Source organism: Astatotilapia calliptera, chromosome 7 (genome assembly GCF_964374335.1).
Source record: "Astatotilapia calliptera chromosome 7, fAstCal68.1, whole genome shotgun sequence".
Classification (NCBI taxonomy): domain Eukaryota; kingdom Metazoa; phylum Chordata; class Actinopteri; order Cichliformes; family Cichlidae; genus Astatotilapia; species Astatotilapia calliptera.
This window is the reverse complement of record NC_137428.1, coordinates 14,879,113-14,900,666: the sequence shown is the minus strand read 5'-3', so window position 1 is coordinate 14,900,666 and position 21,554 is coordinate 14,879,113. Positions and strand designations below refer to the sequence as shown.

General features: G+C 41.1%; 1 protein-coding gene and 1 pseudogene across 2 annotated transcripts; both read right to left on the bottom strand.

Annotated features, from left to right (window-relative positions):
- Positions 1–5,866: 5,866 nt before the first annotated feature.
- Positions 5,867–11,289, bottom strand: LOC113027266 (proteinase-activated receptor 1-like). 2 transcript variants are annotated; one of them, XR_003273009.2, is made up of 3 exons: positions 10,182–11,289; positions 7,482–8,924; positions 5,867–7,174 (listed from the first exon to the last, which is right to left on the bottom strand). XR_003273009.2 is itself a non-coding variant. In XM_026176885.2 (2 exons), exons 1-2 carry the CDS (start codon positions 10,246–10,248, stop codon positions 7,780–7,782), a joined length of 1,212 nt encoding a protein of 403 aa, XP_026032670.1. In that variant the 5' UTR covers positions 10,249–11,289; the 3' UTR covers positions 5,867–7,779. The 2 variants fall into 2 exon arrangements, 1 of the variants encoding a protein (XP_026032670.1); XM_026176885.2 differs by having other exon boundaries at positions 5,867–8,924.
- Positions 11,290–12,703: 1,414 nt separating this feature from the next.
- LOC145430224 (general transcription factor II-I repeat domain-containing protein 2A-like) lies at positions 12,704–13,587 on the bottom strand (annotated as a pseudogene).
- Between the last annotated feature and the right edge of the window lie 7,967 nt (positions 13,588–21,554).

Here is a 21,554-nt window from a genome sequence, read left to right as displayed (position 1 = left end):
GAGGCTAGCCTTCAGTGTATCTGATGCTGCATGTGACAAAATGGGTGAGAGTACCACTTGTCCATATTCTTAGTTAACATTCTTGTTTTGATTTAACCATATTTCATGTGTAGTCTGCAATAAACAAACCCTGGATAGTAGATGTTTGCCTATCTTTTGCACTTTTGCAGATTATATAACATCACATCTTGGTTTAAATCAATTTTTGACAAGTTTGTTAAGTTAACATGTTATTTAGTTCAACTGTTAATTCGTCTTGTTTAAACTCACCTTACCTACCTGTGTTCCAGGAACAAAAGGAGGAAGGCTTTACTTCCTGTATTTATACTGTAGCTTACTGGTTAATCTGAGGTCACAGGAAGAGACCAGGAGGAGAAGTGGGAGAATCCTTGTAATTTAATAAAGTTGACTTTAGAGTGTTAGTAGGGAAATTGATTTGTTGTAATATGTATTGACTATACCTTAGAGTTTTATTGCTAGGAAGAGTAGCAGTACAGGTTGGAGTATAGAAGAGTTTGACTTACCTACCTTAATCGATTAGTACAGGGGTGAATGAACTATTTAAACAGATGAACGCAGGTGTTCAGGGAGGAAGGATCAGGTCAGTGTAGCTGTGTGCAGTTTGACCTTAATTTCCGTCGATTTAAGTTCAGTTATGTTTATTTGAACTGAGTTAATTATGGAGTTGAGTTTTTTTATTTATTTGTGTAAATATTGGTCACAAAATAGTGAATAAATCACTTGCTCACTGGACAGTATCTGTCTCCTGCACTTCTTTGGCTGCTTAAGTCAAGTCCCACCACACTGCACTATCATATAAATATTTGAAAAATTCTTTTTTTTTTACATTTTGAGAGCTCGAAATTATGTTTGGGTTTTTTTTTCTAGTGCTTTCAACACTATCGCAGACATAAATTTGAAAGACAAGCTGGAGTGCATCTCACCACATGGATCCTGGACTATCTTACCAACCGCCCTCAGTATGTAAGGATCCAGACCGTGGATTACCCTTCTACAAGTCGTGAGCTGTCACGATTTATCTTCTACTCCAGGAGCTGCTTTGCGGCTAAATTGTTAAGTCATCGTTGGATATGCCCTGTTGGCCCTCATACCTATCCTACCTGCCCAGTGGCCTATCACTCTGCTCGGTCTTGGATTACACCGCCTGGCCGCGGTGTTCAACACAGCAATCTAAACACCCTGCGACGGGCTACCGCTAATGACCTAGCTCCTCGGACTCGGATGGCTTTATTTAATGTTAGGTCTCTTTCAAATAAGGCCTTTCTCTTAAATGACTTTTTCCTTACCACGGGACTGGATGTTCTATTTCTGACGGAGACATGGACTTCTCCGGGTGAGTTTATCCCCTTTTCTGAGCTTCTCCCTCCTGACTGTGCCTTCTTTAGCTCACCAAGGCTCACTGGTAGAGGTGGTGGCCTAGCCTCGGTTTTTAAAAACAAACATGAAGCACGGCTGCTACCCTCCCCAACCTATTCTAGCTTTGAAGCCCAGTTATTGGAATTGACTGGCCCTCGGACTACTCTGTGTGTTGTGGTTTATCGTCCGCCTAAATACCACAAGATGTTTATTTCTGAATTTGCTGACTTCTTGGGATCCATTCTTTTTAAATATGGTTCTGTTATTATTTCTGGTGATTTTAACATTCATGTCTGTTGTATGGATGACAAATTGGCCAACGATTTTCTAGCACTAACTGCTTCTTTTAATCTTACCCAATGGGTGAATGAGCCTACCCATGTTAAGGGCCACACCCTTGATTTGGTTTTTTCATACGATGTGGATATATGTATTAAGGAAATTAGAAACACTGGACTTTCCGACCATTCTCCGGTTATTTTCGATCTTGACCTTGGCAACACCGGATCACGCTTTGAGGCTCCTCTTTGTCCTACGCGTACTGTGAATGCCGATACTCTGTTGAAATTTTCTAATTCTTTTGTGAACTTTTCATTTACTACGTCAGACTGTCTTACCCCACATACACTTGAGAATTTCGCCAATACTCTATTAACTACATGTTCCTCTATCCTTGACATTGTAGCACCGATCAGAATGAAATGCCCCAGAACCTACTCACAATGTTGGTTAAATGATTCTGTTCGTGCCTTACGACGTATGTGTCGACGGGATGAGAGGAGGTGGAGGAAGGATAATCTCCACTTTATGCGTTAGCCGCTCGAAGTTTCAATCAGCTGCCAGAATGGCTAAAGCTGCTTTCCTATCTAAAATTATCACCACCAATGGAAACAACCCTCGAATTTTATTCAAAATTTTCAACTCTGTGGTAAACCCCTGCCCCTCTATGCCTCTGCCATGCTCCCCGGGCCTTTGTGAAAAATTTTCAAGTTATTTTTTGGATAAAGTCGCATCTCTTAAATCTACCCTCCCTTTGGTGACCGACCGTATGCCCACCCCCGATTGTTCCACTACTTTTTGTCAATTTGAACCCGTTTCTCTCTCTACTCTGAAGCATCTAATTGAGAAACTCAATAATACTAATCTTGTACATGATGTTCTTCCATCCCGTATAGTCAAGGATTGTTTTAGTACAATTGGACCTTGTCTTTTGTCCATATTGAACTCCTCCTTGCTGTCCGGCTATGTACCATCAGCTCTTAAACATGCCATAATCCAACCTGTTCTAAAAAAAAGTAATCTCGATCAAAATGATTATGCCAATTATAGGCCGATTTCCAAACTTCCCTTTGTGGCTAAAATTCTTGAGAAGGTAGTTCTGCTTCAACTTCAGACCTACCTGGATGAGAATAACATTAATGATAAATATCAATCGGCCTTTAAACAACACCATAGCACTGAATCAGCACTGCTTCGAGTTTTTAACGACCTTTTACTAATGGCTGACAATGGACGCCCCTCTGTCCTAGTGCTATTGGATCTTTCATCGGCATTTGACATGGTTGACCATAACATACTATTGGCGAGACTAGAGCACACTGTAGGCATCAAGGGCACTGCCTTGGATTGGTTTAAATCTTACCTCTCCGATCGGCTCTCTTCGGTTCACTTGGCTACCTCCTCCTCCTCCGCTGTACCTGTTTGCTGTGGTGTTCCCCAGGGATCTGTGCTAGGCCCTACCCTGTTCTCACTGTATATGCTTCCTTTAAGTGTCATTTTGGAGAAATACCACATTGCCTTTCACTATTATGCCGATGACATCCAGATCTATTTTGAGCTGAATGATGATCTAGCTATGTCCGTGAGTAACTTTCGAGAGTGCATGTGTGAGGTCAAGCAATGGCTTCTGGCAAATTTTCTTATCCTTAACGATAAGAAAACTGAAATTATGATCTTTGGCAGTGACGCTCTTCGTGCCAAACTTCATGATGCTTTTGGTTTTCTCACTAGTTCTTTCCCTGACACTGTTAGGAATCTGGGTGTGCTACTTGACAGCTCATTTAAACTTGACAAACAAGTATCTGCTGTCGTCAGATCTAGTTTCTACCAACTTCGCCTTATTTCCAGGGCCAAACATTACATCCTGCACAATGACTTGGAAAAGCTTATCCATGCCTTTGTTACGTCACGACTAGATTACTGTAATTCACTTTATTATGGTCTCCACTCTACCCTTTTACATAGATTACAGACAGTCCAGAATGCCGCTGCACACATTCTAACTAAAACTAGGAAGTTTGCTCACATCACTCCCGTCCTTGCTGATCTGCACTGGTTGCCTGTGAAATTTCGTATTCAATTTAAAATTCTGTTGTTTACTTTTAAAATTACTAATAACACAGGGCCAAGTTATCTTAAGGAACTCTTAAATTCATATCTTCCTACGAGGGCCTTAAGATCTTCCTCACAGTCATTGTTGGTTCAGCCCAGATCTCGCTTGAAGTCTAGAGGTGATCGAGCGTTCGCTCTAGCTGCACCTGAGCTGTGGAACAGTCTCCCGATTGGCATCCGGGCGTCTGATTCTATTCAATCTTTTAAATCACGGCTTAAAACATATCTGTTTGAACTTGCTTTTTCTACCAGTTAAATTCTCGCCTTGCTTCTAGTGTGTTGTTCTAATGTTCTAATGTGTCTGGTTGTTTTGCGTTGTCCTGTGCTGTCAATGTTTTCCATCACTGTGTTTGATGGTTCAGCTTTACAGCTTTACTCTGCTATAGCTCTGTGCTATAGTTTATTCTTATTAGTGTTTTTTTTTACCTGTGAACATAATCTCACACTTATATGACTCTGACGTTATAGTCTTAATTATTTTATTATTTTATTGTTGCGTTGCCTATGTCCTCTATCACTGTGTATGATGGTACAGTTCTCTTTGCTACAGCTGTGTGCTATTGACTGTTCCTATTAGTGGTTTTTACCTGTGAACATAATCCCACACCTATATGATTCTGATGTTTTAGTGTAAATCATTTTATTGTTTTATTGTTTCATGTAAAGCACTTTGGCATGCCCCTGGCTTTTAATGTGCTCTATAAATAAAGATTGTTGTTGTTGTTGTGTGTCTAGTAGAGTAGTTGTGCCTGCAGCAGACACTCCACAGGGAGTGTCTGCTGCAGGCACAAACATTCTCTACCTACACCACTGAACCTAGGTGTTCACATGACTTGACTGGACACACCCTCTTGACCCAGTGGAGGTAGCCAGTTATAGGGGAATGGTGGTCAAACTGTCATCCCTGCTGGAGAACACCTCCCACCCCCAGACAGATCACCCGGACAGCACTGAGCAGTTCCTTCAGTGACAGGTTGCTGCACTGAGCAGTGAATGTACAGATGTGAAAACACACCACATATGCACAGACTGTGGTCTGTACATATCTTAGTGTGCAGTACACAATACCTGCAGCTAATAACAGCCAACCACTGCATTGTGACAGGATCTGTTTTCCTGCTACTAGTAAACCGTATCATTTTATCATATACACAAAAACACATTTAATGTTTATGTACATATATTTAAATTATATTTCTTCTACCCTGTATAGTGTATATTTTCTTCTATTTTTGCAATATATTATTGTTGTTAGGTAAGTTGCATCTATTTATTCCTGTCTACTTTGCTGTTGTAACAACTTCCCCATGTCTTGGGCTAATGAAGGCTATCTTCTATCTCATCTTGTCCCTGATAAATTAGTATCACTGGGTTTGATACTGTTGACTGAGCCAGATGAGTTATTTTGAGGCATAACACTGGGGTGTCTTTTCATTTTTATCTGACACGTTTTAGCCTGAAACATTGATCATAATGCTAAAAATCATCCACGGGGAACTGAAACAACAACACTGGGTAAAAAATAACTGTTAAAATATATATCCACAATTCTAAAAGAAAATATAAAAATTATGACCCACTGTAAAATGTAAATAGTATTAGAATTAAATCATTTGCAAATCTCATAAACCCATAGTTTATTCACATTGAACAGATATCAAATGTTTAAAATGAGAAAACTTATCTTTGTAAGAAAAAAAAAGTCATGTTGAGTTTGACAATAATTCAATTTAATTTTATTTATATATCAGTTTTATATTTTCTTTTTTGGCTTCCTTAAAGCCAACTGAAATGTCTGCAAACAGTTCCAGCCTTGAAGAACACACCCTAAACCTACCTGTTTGTACCTGCTGTTTCAGGCTTCCTGCCTGGCCTGGTCCCAGGTTACTTTGGAACACTGTTAATCTAGTGAAAACAACTCTACTCTAAATAAACAAACATACAACCTAAATTCAACATGCACTCTAAAGAGCATTCCAGGAAGTCTTTAGCGAGCATGATTGTTCTAAACTGAAAATCCTGTGTGTGAAGAGAAATAGGTTATGATGCACACAACAGTGGGGATTACAAATCCCAGAGATCCCACAATCAGGAAGCAGACTGGTACAGTTTTTTTTATTAGCGGGCTTGGTGAAGTCATGTGCACAGGCGAGTTTAGATCCATATAGTATCATCCTTAAAAAGAAGTATAGAGATATTAGGAATTGCTCTGACATCTGCTTTCTCTGTTATATTTTACTTCCTGATTACAAGGGGTCACGACAGCAGGTAACCCCACATGTGGCGACTAAATTTAAAATTTAAATTTAAAAAACAAAACAAACTTCTGATTAGAAACAGTTTATTATGAATAGTACAGATTCCACATATTTATCTGATCAACCTAAATGGTGGCACTTTAATATTACTGCATTAATATTACTGCAGTTGATGATGATAACCCTTTATTTCAGACATATAAAAGTTCAACCAAAGACATGCAAACATGAAACACATAAAGGTTGAGGGAAACTTAACCTTCCTGCCTTCTTGGGACCTTTTTGTGCCACTGCTATGTGTTAAATGGCTGCCATTTCCACTGTGTTCAGTGGAATATAACCAAACTTGCCACAGGATAGTTTTTACCTGTCAATGTTAATATTCCAGTGTGAATTCCTTAAATCAGCCTAAAATGGCTGAGCAGCAGAAATCCCCACACCCATCACCCTGGGGACCATTTTCTGCCCATTGACTTCCATTATAAACGCTATTTTTCAACCCCAAATTATCATCATATGATTTTATTTTTTCTTCTTTTCTTGGATGTCAATGAAGACTCAGGGCCTTGAAGTTTTAATTTTTAAATTGCAAAAAAAAATGCAAAAAAAATAATGGCAGGTCAAAATGTATGTTGGTGCCAATCTTTGGTCCATCTAAAGGCCTACTTATAATGACAATCACATATTACTTCAACTGGTTTTTTGTGGAAATATTTAGTTTCGTTTTTTGGTTTTTGGGGCTTATAACACAGGGCGCTCATGTAATAACACTGGGATTTGAAGGGTTAAAACAACGAAAATATAATTAAAACTTTACATGAATATTTCAGGGAGAAGTAGTTTTACAAGGTTGGCTAATTTAAAGTGGAATAAAATATGGATATATGGTCTTTTTATGGCGTGGCTGAGAATGGTCCCTAGGGTGATGGGTGTGAGTTTTTTAAAGGATGGCAGGAGGGTTAAATACAGGGGAAGAAGACACAAGGGGAATCTAATAAAGAAATGAACTTGGCTAACTTAATGAACTTAAACATAAACATCAAAATAAACTAAAACTTAAACGCTGGGTCAACAGACCCAGGAATGTGACATTCTGTTGATTTACCTTATCCATCATTACCTCCACTTCCCCTCAGCACTGGCATACGCTTGACACAAAGAAAAAAAAAGAAAGGAAAATCGATTTATAAATGTAGATATAATGATAAATATAATTCAGATCAAAATCAGCAAATGGAACTATGAGGGAGGATGTTTGAGGCTTATTTTTTATATGCAGTGGAAAAATCGTGTTTATTTTTACGATATGTCCTAGATTTGGATCAGTTTTTAACATATACCAGTTCAAAGGTTTTTTACTTAATCTGCACTAACTGGTCTAGATAATTAAAAATAAATATTCACATCTTAAAAGATACAAGTAGAATTTATTGAACACATAAAAACACATCTCACCCGGGTAAGCCTGACTGCTCCTGAACCATCATGAGTTCTCCTATTGAGGATTGGTGTCAGTGTCCCTTTTGGCATCTGTGACTGATCATGTGTGTCTATGAAACAAAGATTTAAAGCTGTTTCTGTTGAGATAGCCGTGGAAGGTATTCAGTTCATTCTGATCATGAAGAATGATATGCCCAGAACTCTAAACGCTCCTGCTAGCTACGTGCTCATGTTCACAGCTTCTGAAATTTCATGACAAATCACTGATGTTATTTTATAACTTTAACAGCTAAGAGTCATTTAAAATATCAGCTCAGAGGAGTAGTATTTTCTTATTTTGGCTTCTGAGGCTTGATTGAAAAGAACCCCCTCTGGTGGAGATGTTTTTTCCAGACCTCCTGAATCTCCATGAAGAAGTTGCTGACTGAGTGATATCTCTGCGCTGTGTAATGCTCTTACACTTGACCATGTTGGATAGTCGTTTCTGGCACTGGGAGGATCCAAAGTAGTAGAGCAGGGGATCCAGGAGGCAGTTCAGACTTCCCAAACACAGAAACACCAGATAGAGTGCGTAAGAGCCATCAGGTGCCTCCTGGCTCTTCTCGGTGTTAAACTGCAGGTAGTGTGCAAGCAGCAGACAGTTTGTGGGCATGAAACACAGTAAAAATATCACCAGCACAGTCAATGTCATCACCATTGCTCTTCTTCTCCTCTGTGATGTTCCTGGAACATCATGTTGGACTCTGCTCAATGACCAGATTATCTGAGCGTAGGACACCACTGTGATGAGCAGAGGCAGGAAGAAGAGGACACAGCAGATGGTGAGGAAGTATGTCTTTAACCAGGCGATCTTATCTGTAGAGTGGACATCATGGCAGGTGGTGATGTTCAACTCACTGATGTAAAATGTCTGGTGGATGGTAAAAAGGGGAATCGAGCCAGCGAAGGATAGCATCCACATGATTATGCAGGCTATGACTGCAGCCTGTGGGCTCCTCCAAGTAAGAGATGCTATAGGGTAAGCTACAGCAAGTAGACGGTCCACACTGATGCAAGCTATGAGAAGAACAGAACAATACATGTTCCAGTAAAAGGCAGCAGTGACCACGCTGCACATGGTCGAGCCAAATTTCCAGTTGTTGCCTTCAAAGTGGTAGGAGATCTTGAAGGGGAGCATCAGTGCAAAGAGCAGATCAGCTAAGGCCAGGTTCACCATATAGATTGCAGCTGGCTTCTTGGGACGGATCCCCCAAGCAAAGACAATCACGGCACAGAAGTTAATTGGCACACTGATGGAGCAGACCAGCGTGTAGAAGAAAGGTAAAAGGATGATGGACACAGTGCCAGTTAGAAACTTCAGTGCCTCTTCTGAAAGTCCAAAAGATGTTTTATTTGATGAATTATGTGGTGAATTATTATTAACAAAAATAAAAACTGCTCCAGATGCTCCATGCGCTCCTGTTTTAAAAACAAAATAGACTTGTCAGTGAATTCTAAAAAACAGAAATCAAAGGTTATTTGCTGGATATAAAACTATGATGGTAACATTTTCTTAGAGTTTACAAATCAGAAACAGACGCAGTTTTAAATCTGTTTGTCCGCTGAATTTACTTTTTAAACAAAAGAATTAAAACACATCCAAAGTCTTCTCTTGTCTAGTTCTGCCCTAAAACTTGCACAAAGCTCAGCGACTGGGATGGTTTGCCAATTAAAGGTCTCTCATCTCAGTTGCAAGCAACTGCAACCAACAAATAAAGCTTATCCATCCATCCATCCATCCAAAATAACATTGATGAGGCTAGTCTTCGGATGCTGCTGTTTGGTCACAACAACTCAGTCTGACCTTTACGTGTGCACAAATTTGACAGACCCAAGAACATTATCTCAAATATATTTTAAAAGGAAATGAATATCACAGTTTCAATTTCTGAACATGGTGAATATAATCTGATGTAAAATTTGTGTATACCTTTCAACACTAATGTTCCTCTTCAGATGTGCAAGCTGCCAGTGCCATAGCCATCAGTGCAAGACTATACATGCAGGCTTTTGAACTAAGGGCTGATAACATGCCTGATGTTTGCTTTCCTTTTTAGTCTGTACCAAGGTCATTATAGTTAACTAAAGCTAAACTAAAACTAAACATGGATGTGAAAAAAAAAAGCATTTTAAATAATTAAGATGAAATAAAAACTACAAATTTGAACAATTATGTGAAGTTGGAAACTAAAATAAAACTAAAACTAAGGTAAAATATGGATGAAACATCTTTGCTTTCTGACATATGCCCTCCATCCAATAATTATAATTTAAAAAACTATAACAAACACCGAAAGCCATTCAAAATGAACTAAAACTTAACATAAAAAATTGAAACTAAAACAAAAATAATCCCCCTCTCGACACTAACTGACACTAAACAAAACGGGAAATCTTTAAAAAAATCATTAGAAAATATAAAAATATAACTCTTGTCTGGAGAATGCAGTATTTTGTTTTTTTTAAAAACAGTTTTGTCCATTTTAAAATCTAACATTGTTCTTGAAATAGTACACTTTTTTATGTCAGGATTTCTATTGAAAATTATTGCATTCACCAAAACATTTTTTGAATTAGTCTTGTATTTGTTCTAACACAGATAACAATAAGTAATTTATTTGGATTTTATGAGTAGAGACCAACCAATTCAAGACATCACAGTATTTTCAAACTTACCTGAAGTGTTCGCGGCAGAAATACAGCAGAAACAAAACAGAAGTAACAACAACTGTGTTAAAGCCATGTTTGCTTCTCTCTTTCTTTCCTTTTTGGCATCCTTTAATTCAACAGTGTCTTAAATGTCTGTTTTAGAGAACAAGAAGAACAAGAACATGCCCTTAATGTACTTGTTTGTACTTGCTGGCTTTCTGCCTGGCATGATTCCAGGTTTCCTTGGAACTCTTACACAGGGAAAGGAAAATTCCTGGATGTTGGATAAATTGCTTCTCAGTTCTACATGGGGTGGCAAAATATCCTTAGGCAATATACTAACCCCAAGTTGCCTTCCGATGCATTCATTGGAGAAAAACACGTTTTTTTGAGTCAATTTTTACAACATTTACAACAATATTTGTAACTTTTTATATTAAAATCTAAATGTTACGTCTAAATAGAGCTGGGCGATAGAACGATAACGATATGTATTGCGAAATAACTTTTTCTCGATAGAAAAATTTAACTATTGCGATAGGCCTCACCGCTCTTGTTCTCTTAAAAAAAAAAAACTAAAAAGAACAGCCAATCCAAATTAAGTAGTGCAGAGCCGAACCAATCACAGCCGCAGTGGCACGTCACGTGACTTGTTACATACAGCACAAGTGCCAAGCCGCACATGTGTATTTGTTTTGGGAAGCAGCCCGCCGCCGTGCCGCCCGGGTAATGGAGGAAATGAGTGTGCCGATTAGAGAAAAATCAACCGAGAGTGTGACCGAAGGTTACCGAAGAGAAAACAGATGATGGCTCCAATGCCGGAGAGATTGTTGAACGGAAGAGCCATAGAAGTTCCGTAGTGTGAAGGTATTTCTGCTATTTCAAGTCAAACAGAGTAGCGCGCACTGTAAATTGTGCCGAAAGCAAGTCTGGAAATACAATAAAGCGGTGCATGCTCAATCTCTGACTGGAAGCGCTAATTCGTCATTCGGCTTTTGTCAGACTAAAGTAACTGTTAAAACTGTTTGAAAAGCTAAGCTATACAACAAGGAGAGATTGAGAATTTCCTTTGAGTTCTCAGTTTATTTGATATTGACAAAAGTTAGTCAATTTTGTCTGTTCTTCTGTAAAACAAGCTAAGATTTATTTTTAGAATTAATATTTTGTTTCTAAGTGGAATTGACAATTTAGTCTGTTTTGTTTGTTCTATTTTGAAACGCTTTAGCGGCTGCCTTTTGTGTAGTTTGCAATATTTGCCATTATTTATCTGAAAAAGTCTCATGTTCCTTAAGTACATCTACCCTGTTGAACTTATTATGGGAAATAAATATTTAAATAAAAACAAGCTGCTGATTATTTCACATTTTACTTGTGAGCAACGGCACATTTAAATCTTACAAATATAGTTATTTGGCTTATATCGTGATATATATCGTTATCGCCTGAAATGAAAAAAAAAAACATATCGTGATATGAAAAAATCTTATATCGCCCAGCTCTACGTCTAAATGTTTAGCTAATATGCACATTTATCCTGCTGGTCAGAGGAAATACCAAAATAAAAGCTTTGTGAAAACCGTGCCTGTAGTGGCGAGGATGTGTGACTGTGGTCCCCTAACGGTTACTTCTAACCGCCATATGTTGCTTCAGTTATTTCCTACGAGCATTTCTGGTAACTTAACTGAAAACATTAGAAGAGCCATTTTGGTGGTCTTTCAGCAGTAGTGCAATTTTAGTGGATGCAGTCTCCACAATCACCAAAGCACTTGGTGAGTTTATTGCAGGGGTGGGCAAACTTTTTGATTCGTGGGCCACATTGAGTTCTAACATTTGACAAAGGGGCCGGAACAGGAGTAGATAGATGGCATGCTTTGAAAACATCACCTCATTGGGGGAAAAATACACATCTTGGGATATGGAGAAAACATGTGCTTTAATTTCCAATGAAAATGAAGAAAAGCATTACAATAAAATCTCTGACTTCGAAATGAGCCTTTAAACACTGAAAATCAAATAAATGAACATTTTATTTTAAAGCACTGAAAGTTCTGTTATCCTTCAGGATATCACATCACTCTCCTCCTAACTCTTTTTTTTTTTTTTTTTTTTTCAAAAACGGTAGGAGATGCAGATGTACTTGTCCTGTTCCTTTTATTCAATTTGTTTCCCCGGTGCCAAAAGTCAACAACGACCAGTGCAAGGACGAAACAGTGTCAGCAAGTCAGTCTGTGAAGCGTTATATTTGATCTGCGCGCACTGTTCATTTTAACAACGTGCGCATCACGGAGAGACACACATTTTAATGGGAACAGTGTTGTTGGTCTCCTTTTTTAACCAGCGCATCAAAGTCTGGAGTTAGTTTTGTTGTGGCGATTCTCAGGATTGATCTGAGGTGTAGGTCTGTTAACTTGGATCTGTGGCTGGCTTTGTTGATGTTCATGACGCTGAATGTCTGTTCACACACGAAGGTAGAGCCGAACAAAGCCAACATCATCTGCGCTTTTCGCCTTAGATTTGGAAACGCGGCATCATTGAGTGAAGCATAGAAGTCATTTAGTTTCAGAGAGCTGAATTTCCCTTTTAAGGCAGGGTCGGACTGAAGGTCGATGAGTTCGAGCTGAAGCTCCTCTGGAGCTGTTTCGGGGTCTTGTGACAGAGGGGGTCTTGTCAATTTTATCGAAATCCAAAAACCGATGGCAGAATTCTCTGTGCAGTGCATCCAGTGACTCACTGTATTTCTTTACTTTTGCTCCGGCCTCTTTCAGCGTGGCTAGTGTAGGAAAATGAGTGAATGACTTGTTCAAAATCTGCCTGGAGAATAAAGCCAGCTTTAATTTGAAGGCTTTCACGTTTGTGTGCATGTCATGCACAAACTGGTCCTTCCCCTGCAGTTTCACATTGAGCTCATTCAAGTGTGAAAATACATCCGTAGCAAACGCGAAGTCACACATCCAGCTCTTGTTGCTCAGCTCAGGAAATTCATCAGTCTTCCCCTGCCGCTCCAAAAACACGCCAATCTCCTCTTTGAGCTCCCACACTCGTTGAAACACTTTGCCCAAACTCAACCAGCGGACACGGGAGTGATAAAGCAGGTCCTGGTGATCCAGGAACGCAATGAAGGAAGTCCCCGTGCGCGTATGAAGTTGACAAGTTTCACCACAGGATTCACAACATGATTCAGCTGTAACACCGATTTACATAGAGATTCCTGGTGGAGGATGCAGTCGAGGAAAATCACATCCTGGTCAGGGTTTTCATCTTTCACTTTATTCTGGATTCTCCTCAGCAGGCCAACGTTTTTTCCCGTTAAATTTGGAGATCCATCTGTGGTGACGTTAACAAGCTTACTCCAGGGAAGCTTCATGTTTTCGATGGCAGCAGACACTCGTTCAAACAAGTCCTCACCCCGTGTTTGTCCTTTCAGAGACTCCATTGTCAAAAACTCCTCCGTTATTTCAAAGGTTTTGTTGATTCCTCGGATAAAAATGAGGAGCTGAGCAGTGTCTTTGACATCATTGCTTTCATCCATTAAAATAAAATATGTCTTAAATTAAAATAAGTAAACTGTCATGTTTATTGCTGCCAAAAAAAAAGTTAAACACATTTGGACAGTGAAGGAATGTCAGGATTCTTGCTCAGAAAAAGGAGCTGATCAACATGCTCTGAAGTCAGAGCATGTTCCAGTCCACGAAAAAATTATTTGTAACAAAATATCGATTTCTGCTGTCCCTGTATCAATACATTATTAGCAAACAAAATATCACGATACTACACAGTATCGATTTTTTCCCCCACCCCTATGAAATAGTCAATAATTTAAAAAAGTAGAATATAACCGACAGGGGCATGTGATAGGATGTGGTACTGCAAAAGAACAAGAGCAAAGTAAAGAAAGAAAAACCTATTGTGTTTAGTTTTGATAAATTAAAATTAAAATGTATCATTACACTCAGAGGATCAATATGAAATCATAAAATATGCAACTTCTGTATGAAGCACATGACTGATAACTGTTCTGTCCTGAGCTTTTTGTTTCCTATAGCACCCGCTTGACCATAACACCACGCCTAAGGAGGGTAATTGCAAATATTCGAGGGAGGAATATCACCAAAAGTGGGAAAGGTAAGCCCTGATGGGGGTGATAACACCATGAATTTCACTTATGGTCAAATTCTAAAATTCGACACCAAACATAAAATTTCTCCAAAATTTAGAGACAGAGTGGAGCTCATCTAGATTTGGAGGGTTTGAATCTATAATATTTTGAAATAACACTCAATATAATGTTGACCATGTTGATTATGTTTATACTAGTGTGCAAAGGTTGGCTAATCTGACCAGGGAATGCAATAAACAGGAGTGTCGGAAAAGTTGGTGTTAAAGCCACCTCTGACAGTCCAGACTAGGATGGCGTTGGACATCCTCGGATGGGAACAGGGTTGGTGTGACCAAGGTGTGGTTTGGCTGGTTGTATGTATATTTCAAAATAATACAGCTACCAGTTACCAGGGCATGGAAGAATGACAGACATTATTAAATGAGAAGGAATTTTCTGGGATTGAAGATCCTCTGGGTAAGTGTTTGACCAAAGCATCCATAAAATAAAAGCTATCATTTTGTTATTGATTGGTAGTAGATTGATAATTGGCCACATTCAAAGCTGTATTGACTTGTTGTGGATGCAGTCTACGTCATGTTTAAGAACTCTAATTAACAGATTGAAAACAGCGACATTAAGGGAAGAATATGCAGTGCCGCACAATCAGATGCCAGTGACGGTTGGGCTCAGTGATGAATCAGGTGAGCTGGATTCATGGCTGAATCAAGACATAAATTCCCCTGCTGTGGGCAATAAGGGAAAAACAGTGGGTAAAAAGGGAGTTACAAATGTGAAGTTCATATTAACACACAGGTTTTGTTTCTAGGCAGTTCTGCGGACGCAGGCTCTGGGCGGAGCCAGATCTAATATGATAATTAAATTGATTTCATTCCCTAACACAGGATGACAAGACTGGAGCAACGATACTTGAGAGAAGAATTTCTGATTTTTATATTATGATAGGATGTCACTAACCTTTTCTTTTAATTTTCTCCGATGAATTGACACATGGGAGTGTGTCAAAAAGGGGGGAAGTTGAGTTTTAACATCAAACAATGGTTTTATGAACATTTTTATGACTTTAGTTGTGTTTTTACTAATTTAAGTATGGTAAAACTTCAGCTTATAATGATCCAAAAGTTCCCAGACATTTTTAGAGAACCAATGAGAAGCATATAGCATTATTTTCATGTTTAAGCATTAATGATTGAAATAAACTGAATAGCGTTTAGAAGATAAAATGCCTGTGTTCATGAGAAGCTGAGTATCATACTGGAGAGGAAACTGTGGGACGGCAGGCTGAATGAAACACATGATTTTTGTGAAAAAGGTGGCAAATGTTAGAATTAAAAATGGTTAATTTGTTTTTGATTTCTTTTACTAAACTAAGTGGTTATCATTAATTTCAAGGTTCAAGGTTCAAGGTTCTTTATTTGTCACATGCATAGTTATACAAGTATAACACACAGTGAAATGTAGCCTGACACGCTCCTCGACATGTGCAAAAATTGGGGGGGGGTGTAGAGGAAGAACATTTTATATATATATATATATATATATATATATATATACATACATATAATGTTCTTCCTCTCATATATATATATATATATATATATATATATATATATATATATATATATATATATATATATATATATATATATATATACACTCATCAAAAATATAAACGCAACACCTTTGTTACTGCTCCCATTCCCCATGGGATGGACGTAGAGACCTAAAATTCATTCCAGATACACAATATAACCATCCCTCCCAAACAGTGGTCACAAATCAGTCCAAATGTGTGGTAGTGGGCACATCTGCTATATTGAGATAATCCATCCCACCTCACAGGTGTGCCACATCAGGATGCTGATCTGACATCATGAGTAGTGCACAGGTGTACCTCAGACTGCCCACAACAAAAGGCCACCCTGGAATGTGCAGTTTTTTGCGCTATTGGGGGTCTGGGGACCCAGAACCGGTCAGTATCTGGTGTGACCACCATTTGCCTCATGCAGTGCAACACATCGTCGCATGGAGTCTATCAGATTGTCAATTGTGGCCTGTGGAATGTTGGTCCACTCCACTTCAATGGCTGTGCGAGGTTGTTGGATATTCGTGGGAACTGGTACACGCTGTCGTATACGCCGGTCAAGCACATCCCGAACATGCTCAATGGGTGACATGTCTGGTGAGTATGCTGGCCATGCAAGAACTGGGACATTCTCAGCTGCCATCTGCCCTGAACAATGTGAACCATGATTCATCCGTGAAGCGCACACCTCTCCAACGTGCCAGACGCCATCGAATGTGAGCATTTGCCCACACAAGTCTGTTACGGCAACGAGCTGGAGTCAGGTCAAGACCCCGATGAGGACGACGGGCATGCAGTTGAGCGTCCCTGAGACGGTTTCTGACAGTTTGTGCAGAAATTGTTTGGTTGTGCAAACCAATTGTTCCAGCAGCTGTCTGGGTGGCTGGTCTCAGACGATCTTGGAGGTGAACCTGCTGGATGTGGAGGTCCTGGGCTGGTGTGGTTACACGAGGTCTGCGGTTGTGAGGCCGGTTGGATGTGCTGCCATATTCTCTGAAACGCCTGTGGAGACGGCTTATGGTTGAGAAATGAACATTCAATGCACGGGCAACAGATCTGGTTGACATTCCTGCTGTCAGCATGCCAATTGCACGCTCCCTCATTGCTTGTGGCATCTGTGGCATTTTGCTGTGAGACAAAACTGCACATTCCAGGGTGGCCTTTTGTTGTGGGCAGTCTGAGGTACACCTGTGCACTACTCATGCTGTCAGATCAGCATCCTGATGTGGCACACCTGTGAGGTGGGATGGATTATCTCAATATAGCAGATGTGCCCACTACCACACATTTGGACTGATTTGTGACCACTGTTTGGGAGGGATGGTTATATTGTGTATCTGGAATGAATTTTAGGTCTCTACGTCCATCCCATGGGGAATGGGAGCAGTAACAAAGGTGTTGCGTTTATATTTTTGTTGAGTGTATATATATATATATATATATATATACATACATATAGTATATACACTGGGTGAATGTGCAGTAGTAGCAGCAAGCAGGTGAATTCTGTACATTAATATGAATAGACATCTGAGTATTTTACAAGATAGACAATATAAACATATTTAAAATTAAAGGAATTGAAATGTACGTACATTGTGCCTTGGTTTAGAGTGTCTGGAAGAGAGTCCTGTCTCAGTCAATTATAGATGATGTGAGAGGGCGGGTGTGTGTGTTTAGGGCTACGTTCACACTGCAGGTCTTAATGCTCAATTCCGATTTTTTGATCAAATCCGATTTTTTTGTCTGCTCGTTCACACTACAAATAAAATGCGACAGCAAACGCTCTCTAGTGTGAACGCTCAAAGCGGCCCGCATGCGCAAAAGAAGATGTCACACACAACGCGCTCTGTTTAGACCCAGAGCAACAGTATTGTTTGACTGATGGCCCTTAATATAAAGACTTCGGTCTTCACGTTTCCCAATTTTTGCTTTAAGTTATTTTGTTATTTACATAATAATGTAAATAACCTAATAATGATCCTTATTGCCGTTTAAGAGAGGAGCGGTGCTTCAAAGGATAGCTGTAGATTTCTGTCAGAATCTGCAGATTATACAGTACAAATAAAATGTTTACGTTGTCTTCCCAACAGTTTCACTGACATCCACACTGGATGGCCAGGAAGCGTTCGCGATGTCTTCTCGGGCGCTTCTCTGGCGCTGATAATTGGCTTCAGTCTTGTGTCGGTGACGTAAAAGGCGGATTTAATGCGACTTGACCGTTCAAACAGCAGTCGCTTTCTAAAACATCGGATATGTATCGGATTCAGTACCACATACGAAAGTGACCCAGATCGGATTTGAAAATATCGGATTTGCGCCGTTCACACTGTCATAGCATGATCGGATATGAGTCGCATAGGGTCAAAAAACCGGATTTGATGCGCTTTCGCCTGCAGTGTGAACGTAGCCTAGGGCACGGATGGCTTGGGGATAGAAGCTCCTCTTGAGTCTCTCTGTCCTTGCCCGGAAGATGCGGAACCTTCTACCAAATTGCAGAAGTTGGAACAGTTTGTTGCCTGGATGGGACAGGTCCTTCAGTATCTGCGCTGCTCTAGTCCGGCATCTCCTGGTGTAGGTGTCCTGAAGCAGGGGGAGAGCAATCCTGCAGCAGCGTTCTGCTGTACGGATCACTCTCTGGAGAGCTTTTTGGTCCTTCACACAGCTGTTCCCGAACCACGATGTCATGTTCTGTGTGAGGATGCTCTCCACAGCGCCTGTATAGAAAATCCTGAGGATCTTTGGAGAGACCCTGAACTTCCTCAGTTGTCGTAGGTGATACAGGCGCTGCCTAGCCTTTTTGGTCTGGACCTGAATGTGGGCAGCCCATGTCAGGTCTGAGGAGATGTGGACACCAAGATACTTGAAGGACTGCACCCTCTCCACTGGAGCTCCATTGATGATAATGGGCTTGTAGTCTCTGTGCTGACCCCTTCTGAAGTCCACCACCAGCTCCTTGGTCTTGCTGACGTTCAGCTGGAGGTGGTTGTCCTGGCACCACGATGCCAGATTCTTCACTTCATCCATGTAGGCCGCCTCATCGTTGTTGGAGATGGCACCCAACACCACTGTGTCGTCAGCAAACTTCACAATGGTGTTGGAGCCATGGGTGGCCACACAGTCTGAAGTGTAGAGGGAGTAGAGCAGTGGCGAGAGGACACATCCCTGAGGTGCTCCTGTGTTGATGGTGATGCTGTTGGAGAAGCACCTGCCCACCCTCACCACCTGAGTTCTGCCAGTGAGGAAGTCCAACACCCATGCACACAGACGGCTGTTAAGTCCCAGATCCCTCAGCTTTGTGAACAGTCTGCAGGGCACTATTGTGTTAAACGCTGAACTGTAATCAACAAACAGCATTCGCACATAGTTACCCTGTTTCTTGTCCACGTGGCTGAGAGTGGTGTGTAGGACGTGGGCGATGGCATCCTCTGTGGATCTGTTGGATCTGTAGGCGAACTGCAGCGGATCTGTGGTGTCTGGGATGGAGGAGGAGATGATGTTCTTCAGCAGCCTCTCAAACACCTTCATTACTACCGAGGTCAGTGCAACTGGCCGGTAATCGTTCAGGGATGAGGGTTTGCTGTTCTTGGGCACAGGGATGATGGTGGATCTTTTGAAGCATGTGGGGACCACAGACTTCGCCAGGGACTCGTTGCCTTCTGAATAGGAAGATGTAGGTAACACCAGACTGCAGATGAGCTGCATACATGGCTGGACTGGGAAAGAAAATTGGCCCGGACATTTTGACTAGAGACTGGCCCACCATTATAGCAAAAATCATAAAGCCTTTGAATGAAAATAAACACTGTTGTGACAGTGATGTTCACTGTTTTGATGGTATATATGCATCAATCTATCAATTGTTTGTTGTAAGATTCAGATAATTATTTTTTAAAAGCGAGACATTTTAAATGAGAATAAGAAAGTATTTCTTTGTGCCCCCCTTTCCCTGTTAATGCCCTACCTGCCCCCTGGCAACACTTTGCTAGATCCGCACCTGCACAGTTACCAGCTGTCAGCTACATGAAAAAAGGATCCTGGGGTTATTTGTCTCTCAGAAACAGTTCATAACTTCCCTTCAACTCATTCATGTCACCTAAAAGGTAAACCTGTTTCTCCATCACCTGCTCAGCTCTGATGATCCAGTAAGGACATCTCCTGGTTTCATCTTCATGTTTCCCTCTCACCAGATATCCAAACCATATCATGACCAGCAGCTTTTTTGCAGCTGTGGCTCCAGCAAACATCAGCTGATACTAGAAATTAATGTTAAATAAATTCTAACAATAGCTGATCAAGCTTAAACATGCTGCTGTTGTTTAACGCGACATCAGCCGGTTTCCTCTTTCTGGCGCAAAGTGGGCGATAAACAAACAAGAGAGCCGATCAGCTGATCATTGATCAGTTTCAGGATTGAAGTAGAAACGGGAGAGGGAGGGGAGAGGATGAAAGGAGAAGAGGCAGCTGTGCAGCAAAGACACAGAATAACTCCAGCTTTGTGCCTTTTTCATTGTAGCTGAATTACGGGACAAACTGTTCCTTTTCACCTCAATAAGAAACGTGTAATATTTTCTCTGAATACCAGACGGGATGGTTGGCAACTCTAATAACTTATGAACAAAATAAAGTGCAACATCAGTAACATCATAGCACCACCCAGCTGTATAGAAACTCTGTCATGCTATCTAGCATGCAGTACGAAAAATCAGCATAACGAAAATAAACTCCGCCTAAACTTGGTTCATATCTGACCCAGAGAGACTGCAGGTCATAACTTCTTACCTGAAGTTCGTTCACACTTGGACCGGCGGCCGCCTCGGGTCTCCTTTCCTTCTGCGTCCCTTTTCCTTCATCCACCTGCTGGCCTCCACCACTTGCTAATGTTACTGAATCTGTGGAAGCCACCACACGAAGTAACGAGTAACGACCCTATCTAAATCCCAGTAACAACTAACGCGTTCCTGATTTTGGCATAATAACTAGTTACCGTGCTCGTTACCACAATAATAACGTAGTTACTGTAACGCGATACTTAATAACGCGTTAGTCCCAACACTGATCAACACTACAATGAGCGGGTGGAGGGAGGTTTGGAGTCTTCTCTCTCTGGGGGGGGGGGGGGGGGGCTAGGAGGAGGAGTTGGCCGTCCAACTGCGGTCTGGAGTGTGGGGCCTCCCTGCTGCTGCGGAGTCGGGGCGGTCCGCCTCTCCCCACCGCAGGGAAAAGGGTAACACCACCTGGGTCTGGGTGCAGTTCCCCCCTCCAGGGGCAAGGGTACCTAGACCCGGTTCGTAGAGTACGCTTGGGGAGTGTGATTGTGTGTACAGTGTCTGTCTATGTCTGTCTCCACGTTGGTTGAGTGTGGAGTAAGTGCATATGAGAGCATGAAGGTGGGAATGGATGTTTGTATCTGTGTGTGCCTGTATGTCTGTGTCTATATGTCAGGTTGGGTATCAGACGCCACCTCTCTGGGGACATCTCAGGCCCTCCAAGGTTTGGAGGCCTATCTCCCCCCACCACCACTTCTCCTGCCAGTGGCAGACTCCCTCAGACATCGGTGCGTTGGTGGTTCTTTGTGTCTGGGGATGGGCATCCAGGTACACACCGGCTCACTCCTTGGTGGCCGCTTATCGGGGCCTGGAGCCTGGGGCTCGCTCGGGCCACTTCGGAGGTGGGGTGCCCCCGGCCTCTCGGCCTG

Coding starts and splice junctions, on each gene's coding strand:
- LOC113027266 (XM_026176885.2), bottom strand. CDS start 10,248: ATGGCTTTAACACAGTTGTTGTTACTTCTGTTTTGTTTCTGCTGTATT. Junction 8,925..10,181: donor TTCTGCCGCGAACACTTCAG/GTAAGTTTGAAA, acceptor TTTTTAAAACAG/GAGCGCATGGAGCATCTGGA.